Source organism: Schistocerca serialis, chromosome 8 (genome assembly GCF_023864345.2).
Source record: "Schistocerca serialis cubense isolate TAMUIC-IGC-003099 chromosome 8, iqSchSeri2.2, whole genome shotgun sequence".
Taxonomy (NCBI): Eukaryota; Metazoa; Arthropoda; class Insecta; order Orthoptera; family Acrididae; genus Schistocerca; species Schistocerca serialis.
The window spans coordinates 314,751,561-314,765,742 of NC_064645.1; the positions used below are offsets into that span (position 1 = coordinate 314,751,561).

Sequence of the window (14,182 nt, forward strand, 5' to 3'; positions counted from 1 at the left end):
CTGGTGAAGGAGGCTGCGGTGAAGGTGTCTGAACAGGCAGTGCCTGCTTTGATGAAGGCAGCAGTGATGGAAGCGGCAGCTGGGAGAGTTGGCTCCATGCCTCGGCTCCTGAGAACTGAACGGAGCACCCTCAGCAGAAGACAGTGTTGTGAAGGCATTGGCAGCTGTGGTGGATAAGATGACGGCACTGGCCACGATGTAGGAGATAGCCGGGCAAGTGGAGGATGAGTGGATGGTGGAGGCACTCCCAGTGCACAGCTGTCCACGTGAGATTGTAGCTAGTCAAAGTGTCCTGACATCCTACCCCCAGCAGTGTGGATGACACACTCATCAGTCATGGTGACTCTTGATGACAATCAGCCCCCATTTCAATCAGGGGCCAAAACAATGGGCCAAAACAGCTGTGCCAGGCGAGAAGAGTTGCAGCACCAGTGTTGGCAGATGTCCTGACATCAGTTGAAGAAGATGTAGCAGAGTCCAGGGCTTACAGGCATGCAACAACTCTGCTGGACTCTTTTCTCCACCAGGGGAAAACCTATTGTAACTGAGGAATAGGTGAAGAGCTACTTTCGGTGACACATCCAAAATATATTTTTTTCATCTGAGTCTTAAATGTTTGTACAAGTCATACTGTTTCCCTGTTTGACTGAGGGGGGATAAAGTTCCTGAGATATGAACTGGGGGGCCATAGTCTGTAACTAACGTATACAGAAGATCTCCCATTGCAAAAATTTTTCACAGAACTGAAATTGTTGTCATTGCAGAAGCAGACAGACAGGACACCATATAAGGAAACTTAGAATATACATCAATTACAACAAGCTAATAGAAATTTGAAAAAGGTCCCACAAAATCTACATGAATCACTGTGACAAAGATGCACAGGGGTCTGACTGATTTTTGGGGGAGGGGGGGGGGGGAGGGAGGCACAGTGAGAGCAGGCTGTTTGTCCATCAGTGCCTGACTAAAAAACGTGTCTCAATGCTAATGCTTTTGTATGTGACACACCTCAATGGTCCACATGTAATAAATGCATAACCTCATGCCAAAGGATGGGTGGATCTACAATCCAGGGAGCAGTGGCCTCTGTAGCTAAAAGCACAACTCCGTCCCGAAGAGAAAGATCTGAAGTATGGCCTGGAAGTTTGTCTGGTCAGTCATGCTGCACAAAGGATAAAACGGTATCCGCAGCTACTGTAGCTGCAGTTTGAATGCTAATAAGAAGAAAACCATCTATAATATTTTTAGCTTCCATGTCCAAATGAAAACAAAGCAATTCCTCTTTATCAAAATATGGATTTGGACCAATTGGCAAAACCAATAAGGTATCCGCATTTGTATGTTGCATCATAGGTCAAAAATGTATCTCATAATTGAATAGTGGCAGGAAAAGGGCCCAATACCATAAGCAGTGTGTGGCCTTGTCTGGCAAGGATGCTGGTAGTTTAAATAGAGACACCAGTGGTTTGTGGTCTGTGATCAGGTAAAACTTAGATCCATATAGAAAATATGAATTTTTTTTTAGAGCATACACAGTTGGTAAAGCTTCTTTCTTTATCTGTGAATAATGCTGTTGTGCTGAATTTAAGGTTTTATAGGCATATGCAATAGGGTGTTCCAATCCATCTGCATATTTGTGAGCAAGGTTGGCGCCAAGGCTGATCTGAGATGTGTCCATGGCTAACACAAGGTACTGGCCTGGCTATAAAGTGACCAAAGAAGGGGCTGACTGCAGTTTCGATTTCAACATCTTGAATATGAGGTCACAGTCTGGGGGCCATTAAAAGGAACATCTTTTCTTAACAGCATGGAGTGGTTGAGCCAAAGTAGCAGCATCCAGTATGAATTCGCAGAAGTATCTAATTTTGCCTAAAAATGCCTGTCAATCATAGATGGATGTGGGGTGTAGCAACACAGCAGTAGCCTCAGTATGGTGGCACAATGGTTTAATGCCAGCATGAAACACTTCAAAACCCAAATAAATAATAGAAGGTTGAAAAAACTGTCTCTTGTCCACATTGCATCGACTGTAAAACAGAAAATAAAGCATCAGGCTTATGCAAATGTTCCTCTGTACAAGTACCAGACACTACTATGCACCCAAATAGTTGTCGCAGCCACCAACTGATGCAATAAGATGCTCTAAAAAGCTTTGAAAAATAGCTGGTGCACTTGCCACACCAGCAGGCAAATACTGGTAATGATATAGTGCAAATAATGTACTGAAAACTAGAAGGTATTTAGATTTCTTATCTAGTGGAAGCTGTAAGTCTGCATCTCCTAAGTCAATCTTTGAATAATAATGGCCCCCTGACAATTTTGCTAGCAGCTCAACAGTGTGCAGTAAAGGGTAGATATCAATGACTGACTGTGCATTAATTGATTTTTTTTTTAAATTGCTGCAAAGGCATAATTTACCTGTAGATTTTTTACTATTACCAGTGGTGTTGACCATTCACTGGATGAAATAGGCTGAATAACATCAAGGCACACAGTTTTAATCTGATCCTGTAGTTAAGTGTACTGGGTGGGTCCAGAAAAAATGGGGGCAGGCAGACTGTTTTCCTGAAAGAAAGGATATTGCGGAGACATGGCTTAGCCACAGCCTGGGGGATGTTTCTAGAATGAAATTTTCACTCTACAGCGGAATGTGCACTGATATGAAACTTCCTGGCCGATTAAAACTGAGTGCTGGACCGAGACTCAAACTCGGGACCTTTGCCTTTCGCGGGCAAGTGCTCTGCCAACTGAGCTACCCAAGCACGACTCACGCCCCATCCTCACAGCTTTACTTCTGCCAGCACCTCGTCTCCTACCTTCTAAACTTTACAGAAGCTCTCCTGCAAACCTTGCAGAACTAGCACTCCTGCAAGGTTCACAGGAGAGCTTCTGTAAAGTTTGGAAGGTAGGAGATGAGGTTCTGGCAGAAGTAAAGCTATAAGGACAGGGCGTGAGTCGTGCTTGGGTAGCTCAGTTGTTAGAGCACTTGCCCGCGCAAGGCAAAGGTCCTGAGTTTGAGTCTCGGTCCAGCACTCAGTTTTAATCGGCCAGGAAGTTTCATATCAGTGCACATTCCGCTGTAGAGTGAAAATTTCATTCTAGAAACATCCCCCAGCCTGTGGCTAAGCCATGTCTCCACAATATCCTTTTTTTTAGGAGTGTTAGTTCTGCAAGGTTCGCAGGTGAGCTTCTGTTAAGTTTGGAAGGTAGGAGACGAGGTGCTGGCACAAGTAAAGCTGTGAGGACGGTGTGTGAGTCGTGCTTGGGTAGCTCAGTTGGTAGAGCACTTGCCCGCGAAAGGCAAAGGTCCCGAGTTCGAGTCTCGGTCTGGAACACAGTTTTAATCTGCCAGGAAGTTTCATATCAGCGCACACTCCTCTGTAGAGTGAAAATTTCATTCTAGAAACATCCCCCAGGATGTGGCTAAGCCATGTCTCTGCAATATCCTTTCTTTCAGGAGTGCTAATCCTGCAATAGTCCTGCAAGGTTCGCAGGAGAGCTTCTGTAAAGTTTGGAAGGTAGGAGACGAGGTGCTGGCAGAAGTAAAGCTCTGAGGGCAGGGCTTGAGTCATACTTGCGTAGCTCAGTTGGTAGAGCACTTGCCCGCGAAAGGCAAAGGTCCAGAGTTTGAGTCTCGGTCCGGCACACAGTTTTAATCTGCCAGTGAGTTTCACTGTATTGTTTTGCTTCCATTGTAATTGTATATACTGAAGAACATTGATTATTAGCATGTCGCCATTTGTTTGTGATGCACCTTTGTGAATATGCAAAGTTAAGTAGTGTCAATTTACCTTACTGTAATAAACTTCATTAATACAATTTGCTCGAATTGTTGCCTAGAAATCTGGGAAAAGACGTTTCCTAAACACCCTGTATTAGATGAGTGGACAGAACACAACATTTTCAGCATAAGCATTGTCAGCAACTAGGAATGTTAACAACTGAACCATGGCCGTGTAAATTACGGGTGCAGGAAACTATCCAAGAATGGGAATCTGTTGTTCGTTATAACTTAATAACTTCCATGACAATGGAGCCAGAGACAGTTCAGTGCATAACTTGCTTGGAAACACCATCACTGCTGACACATTGTTCACATCCATGTTTGTTTCATCCTCACTCAGGTTTGGAAGAGTGTTACATACAGAAGCAATGCGTCCTTTTTTATGTCACCTTATACATGTTGCCCAGCATTTGGGGCATGCGGTCTTCTTGTGTTAAATGAAACAGCATGGGCATGAAGGCAGCAGAGCAAGAGGCTGTTGCTGTTGTGATGTAGACTGATGTTGTCATGAACAACAATTACCTACATGATGCTGAGACTTGTATTGGACTACCACAATAGCTTCTCCATTCCCTTGTGAACTGACTGAAGGCTGGGAGGGGTGAGAGGAAGTGATTTCTGAAACTTTGGACCACACTTCTATATGACTATCTGCAGCTTATGAAACTCTAAATGACTGAGCTATGTTTAACTCTTCTGAAAGTATAGGATTTTCACCCTGTAGAGCTCGCTCTTGAACTTCCCTATCAGGAACAAGACATATGATTTTGAACCATTTGATCTGTGTAGGATTCCTTACAAACATTTGTCACAAAATTACAATGAAGACTGAGTCCATGTAGTTCTGCTGCCCATCCCCTGTATGAGTGTTCTGGCTGTTTTTGGCAATGGTAAAACTCCACACAAGCAGCAACAATGTGAGTATGTTTACAGTGATAGATAGAAAGTAACACACATCTGATCAGAAGAAAGACTTGAAGGTTCTTGTTAGAAGGTGGACTGATACAACAACTGATATGCATGAGGTGAGATCCACAACAAAACAACAGTGTTGCACAAGTTTTTCGTCTGTTGCCCCAAATGTCTGGAAATGTTGTTGCAGGCATTTTCTGTAAATGTCCAGTCTTCTGTTGCATCATTGTAGGCTCAGAACGGCTGAGGATATATTGTTGGCAGGGCTCCACATTGTGCTGATGTAGTTGTTAAACAGGAAACACAAAGTGTCAGCATCTGCTGTTGGTCAAGAAAAGATTTAAGCACTGCCTCCATGGAAATTAAACTTAAATGTCCAATGACTGAAGTGGAACACATGGTGTTGAATACAGTACTCATCACCAATATGTTCTAACCCAAGAACACTGTAACTTTATAACACAAAAAAGCATAAACATATGAGAGACAAAGCAAATATAATGGATAACACACAACTGGCCAGTTGAGCTTTGCACTCTGGCCTATTCAGGGTGATTTTTTCCACGATGCACAAAATCTAGGGATTGATCCGATGAGAGTATGTGGAACAAAAAAGGTCTAATGAAATTATGTCCAGAAATGCATGGTTTCCGTGCTGGAGACTAATTATTCAATCATAAGAGACTGCGGTTTAATATGTGCTGTACCATGTAGCCACAGTTACAGTATGTATTGTTCCTCATGAATCATGCCCTAGTGCCCTCTCCTGCCATAGCAATTGGTAATGTTGTGTCCAATTTACTTCTCTTGCTGGCTCACCTTGTAGTGGATGTGATACAGTACTGTGCTTGATGGTTCCATATTTGAATTGAGGGCTTGCCGACATGGTATTTGCTTAACCAAAGGCAAATGTCAATGGGTGGGGTGGCAGCAAGGTTGTATCATGAGACCTATCCCCATTGACAACAACCACAGCATTCAATGTTTGCAAAATTATTTCACCATTTGTCTGACAGGGTCATTCCAGAAAGCAGGAAATCATGAAGGACACACCCAAAATGATCAGACAGCAGACTTGGAGGAAAATGTGATAAACACTCTGAAAGGTGATCACCATGTCAGTGCCAGGGAGATGGTCCACCAGTACAGGATAAGCCAGACAACCGTGTGGAACATTCTCCATGACAATTGTTACTACCCTTATCACTTATAGTGTGTACAGGGATTATTAGCGACAGACTTTCCACATCAGGAGCAGTTCTGTCACTGGTTTCTTCCCAGGTAACCACGATTCCAAGATTCACGTCATCCACCTTATTAACAGACGAGGCCACCCCTTTACACAGAGTGATATCTTCAGCTTTCACAAGTCATCTGTGGGGTAGTATGCATAGCCCACATGGTATGGTGGCAGCAAATCATCAGCATCAGTGCAGCTGGTATGTGTGGGTCGAGATAAGTGGTGACCGTATTTTGAAACCAGTCTTCCTTCCACATTGCCGAACAGGCTGGAATTATAAGTGTTTCTTGCAGGTGAGTTTGCCTCCCCTGCTAAAACAGGTGCCATTGCTGATCTAAAGGGTTATGTGGCTGCTACGTGATGGTGCTCCAATCCACTCTGTGGTTGACATCCAGACACATCTCAACTGTATCTTCCCTGGTTGATGGATCGGATGACGGGGGTCTAGTTGGATGGCCTGCTCATTCACTGGATCTCAACATATGCAATTTCTGGTTATGGGGCCATCCCAAAAGCATCATGTATGCAAAGCCCATTCTGGATGTGGGGACACTGGAGCAGCATATTCATGTTGCCTGAATAAATGGTCTCTAGCATGGAAACCATGCATTTCCGGACATAAGTTCATTACACCTTTTTTGTTCCATATCCTCTCACTGATCAGTCCCTAGAGTTTGTACATGGTGGAAAAAATCACCCTGTATACTCTTTAGTTCTAAGAGGGGTGCAGCTGGCAGTCTGTGCATACAACTGCTGTTCAAGGAGAGAGATACCTCACATAAATCATTCAGTCTTACAAAACAAGCAAATACAGTGAGACCCCTATTTTACATTTTCATGTGGTACAGACTGAAAAAAGCAAAACTGAGGAAAATTATGAATTGAGGAAAATGTTAAAACCCCCAAAATATGAGCAAAAACACATGTAATTGACATATGTGATTAAAAACCGCTTTCCTCTCTGATAAGTTACACAAAATCTGTCTAAATGAAAGAAATTGAATGTACAATACATTGTTTGTACAATAATTTGTGGTAATGAACTTTATCAAGTGCTTGAAAAATCACAGATGCACAACATAAAGTAAAAACTCACCAAAAAATTGAAATTGGTATCTGGGTACAAGGTAATTGAGCCATTTTTCAACATGCTATGCCCACAAATTATACATTCAAAACATGAGATTATCCTTTGGGCTCACTCAGAAAAAAGCAAAAATTGATGACCCTGTTGAATTAAACCAAAAACATCACTGCACCTAGGTTTTAAAACCATAAGGGTAAATGTGGACATACTTTGTCACCATTCTTGTTATTGTTTAATGCTTTTCTTATGGGCTACACTTCATTTTCTCACCATCATTAAAGTGTTATTTTAGGCTTGATGAGAGAAACAGAGGAGTCTAAAAATGAGTTTACTTCCCCAAATGACTTTACAAGCTTATTAGAAATCAGCTCAGTGAATTTCTGTACACTGTGCAAAACATAAATTGGAACGACAGCTCAGGTGCTACAGTTTCACTTCATGCACTTCTATCACTGTTACCAACTTTTACAATCTATAGTTTGTGATGTGTGTGGTGCAAAGTACAGTATATACATGAGTAGTGTATGTAGTTGTTGTAACTGCATCATGTCAGCTTTGAACACAAAAATCTTTAAAATGTACTACTGTAAAACCCTTGTTCTATTTCTGTGTGACCTCTCTGTCTTAGTACATCATCTGAATGAAAAGTATATTTTCAGCACTTCATAAAATGCATTCACCCCAACCTGCACTCCCATCACTGAAGGACCACTGCCCCTCTCCACACATCCAGTAGACAAACTCATTTTACATGTGTTAGTATGGTGTGGTGACTGCACTGGCTACTGGATGACTTAACAAGTCACCAACGAGTAAGAGTTCACTAGCCAGAAATGGGTGACTTTTCCTTTATTATGACTGAGCGTATTCTTCGAGACTCGCTGTTTTAACTTAAAGGGTTAACAATTGATGTTGTTGCCAAATACAGTACACTGGGTATACATGCAAAAAGATGAGACTGAATTATAAGTGGCACAACAAAAGGTAGCTGTTGGGCCCCTTCATCATGTATTGGCTTTGTCCAGAACACTTCGCACTGACAGTCTTGTTATTACATTACTGCTGCGACCTAGCAATAGTTGTACCATAGTTGCACAGTGAATCTAAATGTTGCAGGTTGTGCTGGCAGCATCTGTGGCAGTCTTTCTAGCACATGTAAACTGTCCATAACTTCACTAACAACAAGACATGTATTACAGATTAACACTCATTGTTAATAATCCATTATAGAAGCACAGCTATTGTTGAGATCTGTCAGTGGCTAGAAAATTATGAAAAGCAATGCATTCATTCTGGCTAAGTTTAGCCACATGCTTTTATCCTTTTATCAACACAGCCCAAGTTCTCTGAAGGGAACCATCTCTGACAAAAACTTTTTTCCAAGCTTTAATTGAGTTGGAAACTATCAACCTTTAGCTCCCAGGGGAAGGGGTACCCAAAACTATAGACAGGTTATTGGTCATGGACATGTCACAAGGTTAGAAGCCCCATATTTACCCTAAGATGGGAAGGGAAAAAACATAAAAATATTTCAGGTATTTTTTTTTATATTGGGATGGTGGCTTGCATCATCTCCCAGAAGTAAAACATGAGTTTCATGTATAATAATGTATCCTAAATTAAAATATTCATTCCTATGAATGAATAACCCACAAACCAGAAATCCACACTCTTGGTAATCAACAGCTTCCTGTAAAACCTGTTATGTTGACATTCATTCTTAAAATCCAAACTGTTTCCTACAGAGAATTTTATATTGTGCCAAGTGTTTAAAAATTCAGTTTTACAAGAGCTTCTCAAATATTTTGTGATTTGATATAGCAACAGCATATTATGTAAGTCTCCGAAAGTGCCACTACAAAGAGGTTAGCAGCATAAATAAATTAGTACACAGCTCAGACTTGCAATATTACTGATTTCATGGAAATCACTGAAACATTTATTTTACAGATAGCTGACAACATTTAAAACTTATTTTTGAGACTTAGCATACACAAGATTTTGTATATAGGACATCCACAACTGAGAGGCATGTTAATTGATTTAAAGAGATCTGCTTCAGTTGTACTACAACTGAAGCTAAATTAGCTACCTAGCATACAGCTGAATTTTATCAAACTTATTTTGAAATGTAATTTGGGGGTGATTTTCTAGTTAATTATTTACCTTTAAAGAAATTTCCGAAGTCTCTCATTGCAGCAATTATGAACCTATTGTTAGAGGACCTAACTTTTTCCTGAAAAATATGTACATTTTGATGTTATAACAGCTTTACTTTGAATTTCACAATATAATCTGTAATGCAATTAAACCCAATCATTAGCATTGCCCACTGGTGTTCTGAAAAGTATTTTCTTAGTTTTGTATGGTATTCTAATGCAATTTTAATCCAAGAGTTAGTAGAATTTAATGTTATGATACAGGATTATTTTTTAGAACATAAAATTTCCACTTAGTAATACTTCATTTCATCTAGAAGTTAAAATGTGTAATAAACAACTCATTTCATGAATAACTTAAAATTACTATCTGGAGCCCTCTATATTGCAACTATTACTATTTGCTCTCCATGAATTTCTACTAGTGTAGCAATTGCAAAATCTAGTAAGTCTTGTATCTGCATCCCTTCCTAAGGCAAGCAGTAAATCCTCTTTTCTCCATATCTGACCTCAAGTAATTTGATGCCGAACCATATTCATCTATATGCAGGATACCTGTTTTGATTATTAAGTAATCATCAGACATTTCAGGAATGTCTGACAGTAAGATTGTGGTCTGCAGTCTCTTCCAGTAGTAAAACATTAGACCCTTGCCTAGTAGAGTATTGTAAACAAATATATTTGTTCAATTTAAAATAGAATGCCAGGAATCAGGAACCTTTTTATTTTCTCAAAACTGATGAATTATGCCTGGATAATCTGCAAAGCAAATAATCCTCCCACCCCCACCTTACACACACACACACACACACACACACACACACACACACACAGAGAGAGAGAGAGAGAGAGAGAGAGAGAGAGAGAGAGTATTTCACTTTAATCAGTTAGTTAGTTAGTTTCATGTTCCTAAATTGTAATGATGCAGAACAAGTCTTTATACATTCACATCACAAATTAATTTGTAAATGAGGGTACAAGCTAAACATTTTTAGGCTTTAGTGATTCCTACCCACCACTTTTTACACAATACAACATTAGAAATTCTTCTGTAGAACAGAAGGAGTTGTCAAGGACAAACTTTTCCAGTTTGTTTTCAAATTTTACTTTACTGCCTGTCAGACATTTTATATCACTGGATAAGTGATCAGAAATTTTTGTTGCAGCATCGTGCACCCCTTTTTGTGCTAAAGATAACATTAATTTTTCCTTCTGATATTGTAGTTATGTACATCATTGTTGCATTTCAACTATAGTGGATTATTTTCAACAAACGTCACAAAGGAATAAGTATAATGCAATGATACAGTAGTAAGAGAGAGCCCAATACCTTAAATAGATGTCTACAAGATGATCATGGGTGAGCACCACATATTATTCTTACAGAACATTTTTGGGCAATGAAGACTTTCTTTCTTAAAAATGAGTTGCCCCAGAATATTATTCCATAAGGCATTGAATGAAATTATGCAAAATTGTTAACTTACTGATTTATTTCTCTACGAGATCTGCAACGATTCTAAGTTGTGCTTTTTCCAGTTTTATTCTCATCAATGTGGAAACCTCAGAATTTTGAAGTTTCCAACCTATTTATTATTTTCTCACCATGTGTTAAGCTTTTGACTGGTGTAACACTCCTAAATGCGCAGAACTGAATACACTGTCTCTTTTTAAAATTGGAGGTGAGAGCATTCACAGAACACCACTGAATGATACTTTTAAGTACATTGTTTATTGGGTCTTTTATTTTTGTTTGTATGCTTTGAATGACTGCAGTACTACCCGTCTGCAAAAACAACTAATTCTGCTTGTTGTATATTAAACGGAAGATCATTTATGTATATGAGGAACAGAAGTGGACCTAAGAATGGGCCTTGGGGAACTGATAATTGATTTATCCCCAGTCAGAATTACACCTCCATACTATATTGGATAAATTACTACTATATTGGATAAATTACTTCCTGCATTCTTTTGCTTAGATATGACACTATCCATTGGTTGGCTACATCATCAGTCCCATAAAACTTCAATTTATCTCAGAAAATACTGTGATTTACACTGTCAAATGCTTTAGATAGGTCACAGAAAATACTGACCAGCAGTATTTTATTATTTAAAGCATGTCAAATTTGGTGAGTAGTGAATGTGTGAACATGTAAATGGTGTTCTCAGTAGAACAACATTTCTGAAATCCAAACTATGATTTGTGTTGGATATCACTGTCGCTAAGAATACTTCACCTTCTCAAAAATTTTGTAAAATGATGTCATCTATGTAACAGTTTGGTAGGCACTGATATTTTCCTTATCAACGCTCTTAAAGAGGAGTTTAACAATGGCATATTTCAGACTCACTGGAAAAATGCCTTGAATTAATGCTCCATTACATATTGCAGATAAGATAGGGTTTATTATAAGGGAACAAATCTGTAGTTCTCTATCAGACACACCATCAAAAGGAGATGAGATTTTGTTGTTGAGAGAATGCACAATCGTCTTGGACCTATAGTTATACCACATAACTGTATCATCCACAGATTCTGCATACTCAGAGCGATACATGGGCTTGCCAGAGGGAGAGGACAACTACCTAGGATATGAAAAAGCAGATGTAACAAAAAGAGCAGGAAATCTTCAAGACAAAATGTTCTTGTTAATTCATGGTACAGCGGATCACACTGTGCATTACCAACAGAGTATGTTGCTTGTACGAGCACTAACAAAAGAAGGAGTGCTCTTCAGGCATCAGGTAAGCTAGCATATCAATTAACTAAATAAAATCTATATTTTTGCTTTAAGTACATTAATGTAAAGGGAATGTTGTGTATGTGAATTCAGATTCATACTTAAATAAATAAAACAGTTACTGTCATGGGGCAATGATTTTATTTTCATTTGGATGACTGATTACTTTTCTCTGATTAATTATTTTAGCACCATATCACTGTGTAGCATATTAGTGAAGAAAATTTCTCAGCAGTCACTTTTTACATCATCAAATTTATTCATTACCCTTTACTGGTTTCAAGTGTTTCCACTAACATCTATGGAAGGTGGGTGCACATCCAATTTTACTGCATAAAACTAGTAGACACTCTCATATTCTCTCTCAGCACTTGCATACTCTTTTCTCTTTTCATTTGTGGCTACTGAAATATTCAAACGATGCACTGTAAAGACTACTTGCATGTCTCTCATGTGTGAGGTTAGAGCATTTGATTGTTTCATGCTTGCAACCATATGTACATTGACCATTGACTCCTTAGCTTCTGTTTCTACATCTTTCCTGTCTTTAATCACATATAGTTCACCAATACACAGCTTTTTACATGCAGTGTAATGAAAGAATTGTTCTCGTGCATTAACTTACTTACTAGGGCAAGGACATGCAATAAACCTAAAACAGAAGCAACAATGGACAGTATAAATGTGACATATCTATATGCATGGTACAGTACCCAACATTTTGTGACACACTGTCAAGCATGGATTAGCATAACTGCTATATTTAACAATATAGATATTATAGTAATGATATATAGCTAGAAATGACTTTGTGAACTGCTTTTCAGTGAAACAATCAGTGAACAGAATACTGTGGAAACTGACAGCTGTGATGCAAACTGCTACATAAATCATTTATTGCTGTGCAGAATACTTTGTTAAACCAAGATTTAACACTGCACTTAACATGAACAGTTAAGTACAGTGAATATCATTGCATCTCAAAGGGCACCAGTGAGAGTCTAAGAGGGTTGATAATGATGTTATTATTTGGCTGTCTTTAGGTTATTCTAATTGTTTCAGCCTTATATCAATGTAAATTTATACTCAGTGGGCAAATAGTAAGGTTTTCTGGAAAACAAAAACATTTAAGGCAGTGAAGTAATGTCAGAGTTAATTACTACTTATATTTTCACATGTATTAAAGATTATCCACATATCCAGGATTTCTCATTTTTTTTATGTCTCCTTTATCCCTCCAATACAAGTGAGATGTTATCAGGTCTATTACCAATTAGCTGACGACTCTGAAAGCCTTTGGATATTAGGCAAGGTTCAGACTTTTTTACTGTCTCCCCTATCACCATCTTCCCACCCCTATGAATGGGTACTAAGGGGGGTACCAGTGCCCTCCACGACACTGGTTACCATCTTGTGGCATTATGAGCATGTGTCTTGGTAACAAAATTATATAAGTGGAGCAGACACGGACGGGGCATCACCCTAGCAAAGATAAGGGCTGAAATGGGAAATCTGACAAAAGGAAGATTATTATTATTATTTCTTTCTTTCCTTTCTCAGACGTTATGTCTGGTTAAAAATGGAAAGTGACGTGGACCTTTATCAAGGGTGACTTCCTTTTAACTGTACGGTATATGTTAAATTGCATTTAGGAACTTTCAGGTAATTGAACGTGTATCAATAATTACAGATTTCTGTAGGATATTGTGTGGTAGTTGATAGTATAATAGGTATAATGTCAACTTTATCCTGATGCCACATGTCGTTGACTTCCTCAGCCAGTTGGATGTATTTTTCAATTTTTTTTCTCCCGTTTTCTTCTGTATATTTGTTGTATTGGGTATGGATATTTCGATTAGTTGTGTTAATTTCTTCTTTTTATTGGTGAGTATGACGTCAGGTTTGTTATGTGGGGTTGTTTTATCTGTTACAATGGTTTTGTTCCAGTAAAATTTGTATTCGTCATTCTCCAGTACATTTTGTGGTGGATACGTGTATGTGGGAACATGTTGTTTTATTAGTTTATGTTGTACGGCAAGTTGTTGTTGAATTATTTTTGCTACATTGTCATGTTTTCTGGGATATTCTGTATTTGCTAGTATTGTACATCCGCTTGTGATGTGGTCTACTGTTTCTATTTGTTGTTTGCAAAGTCTGCATTTATCTGTTGTGGTATTGGGATCTTTAATAATATGCTTTCTGTAATATCTGGTGTTTAATGTTTGATCCTGTATTGCAATCATGAATCCTTCC

The 14,182-nt window shown here is 39.0% G+C and overlaps 1 protein-coding gene across 1 annotated transcript in view; it reads left to right on the forward strand.

Moving 5' to 3' along the window:
• The window catches only part of LOC126416993 (inactive dipeptidyl peptidase 10-like), a 1,159,463-nt gene that overhangs the window by 1,135,224 nt on the left and 10,057 nt on the right, over nt 1–14,182 (forward strand). Inside the window, exon 17 of the mRNA XM_050084879.1 lies at nt 11,722–11,933. Within this exon, the coding sequence (XP_049940836.1) occupies nt 11,722–11,933 (212 nt within the window). The remainder of the gene's footprint in view (nt 1–11,721; nt 11,934–14,182) is intronic.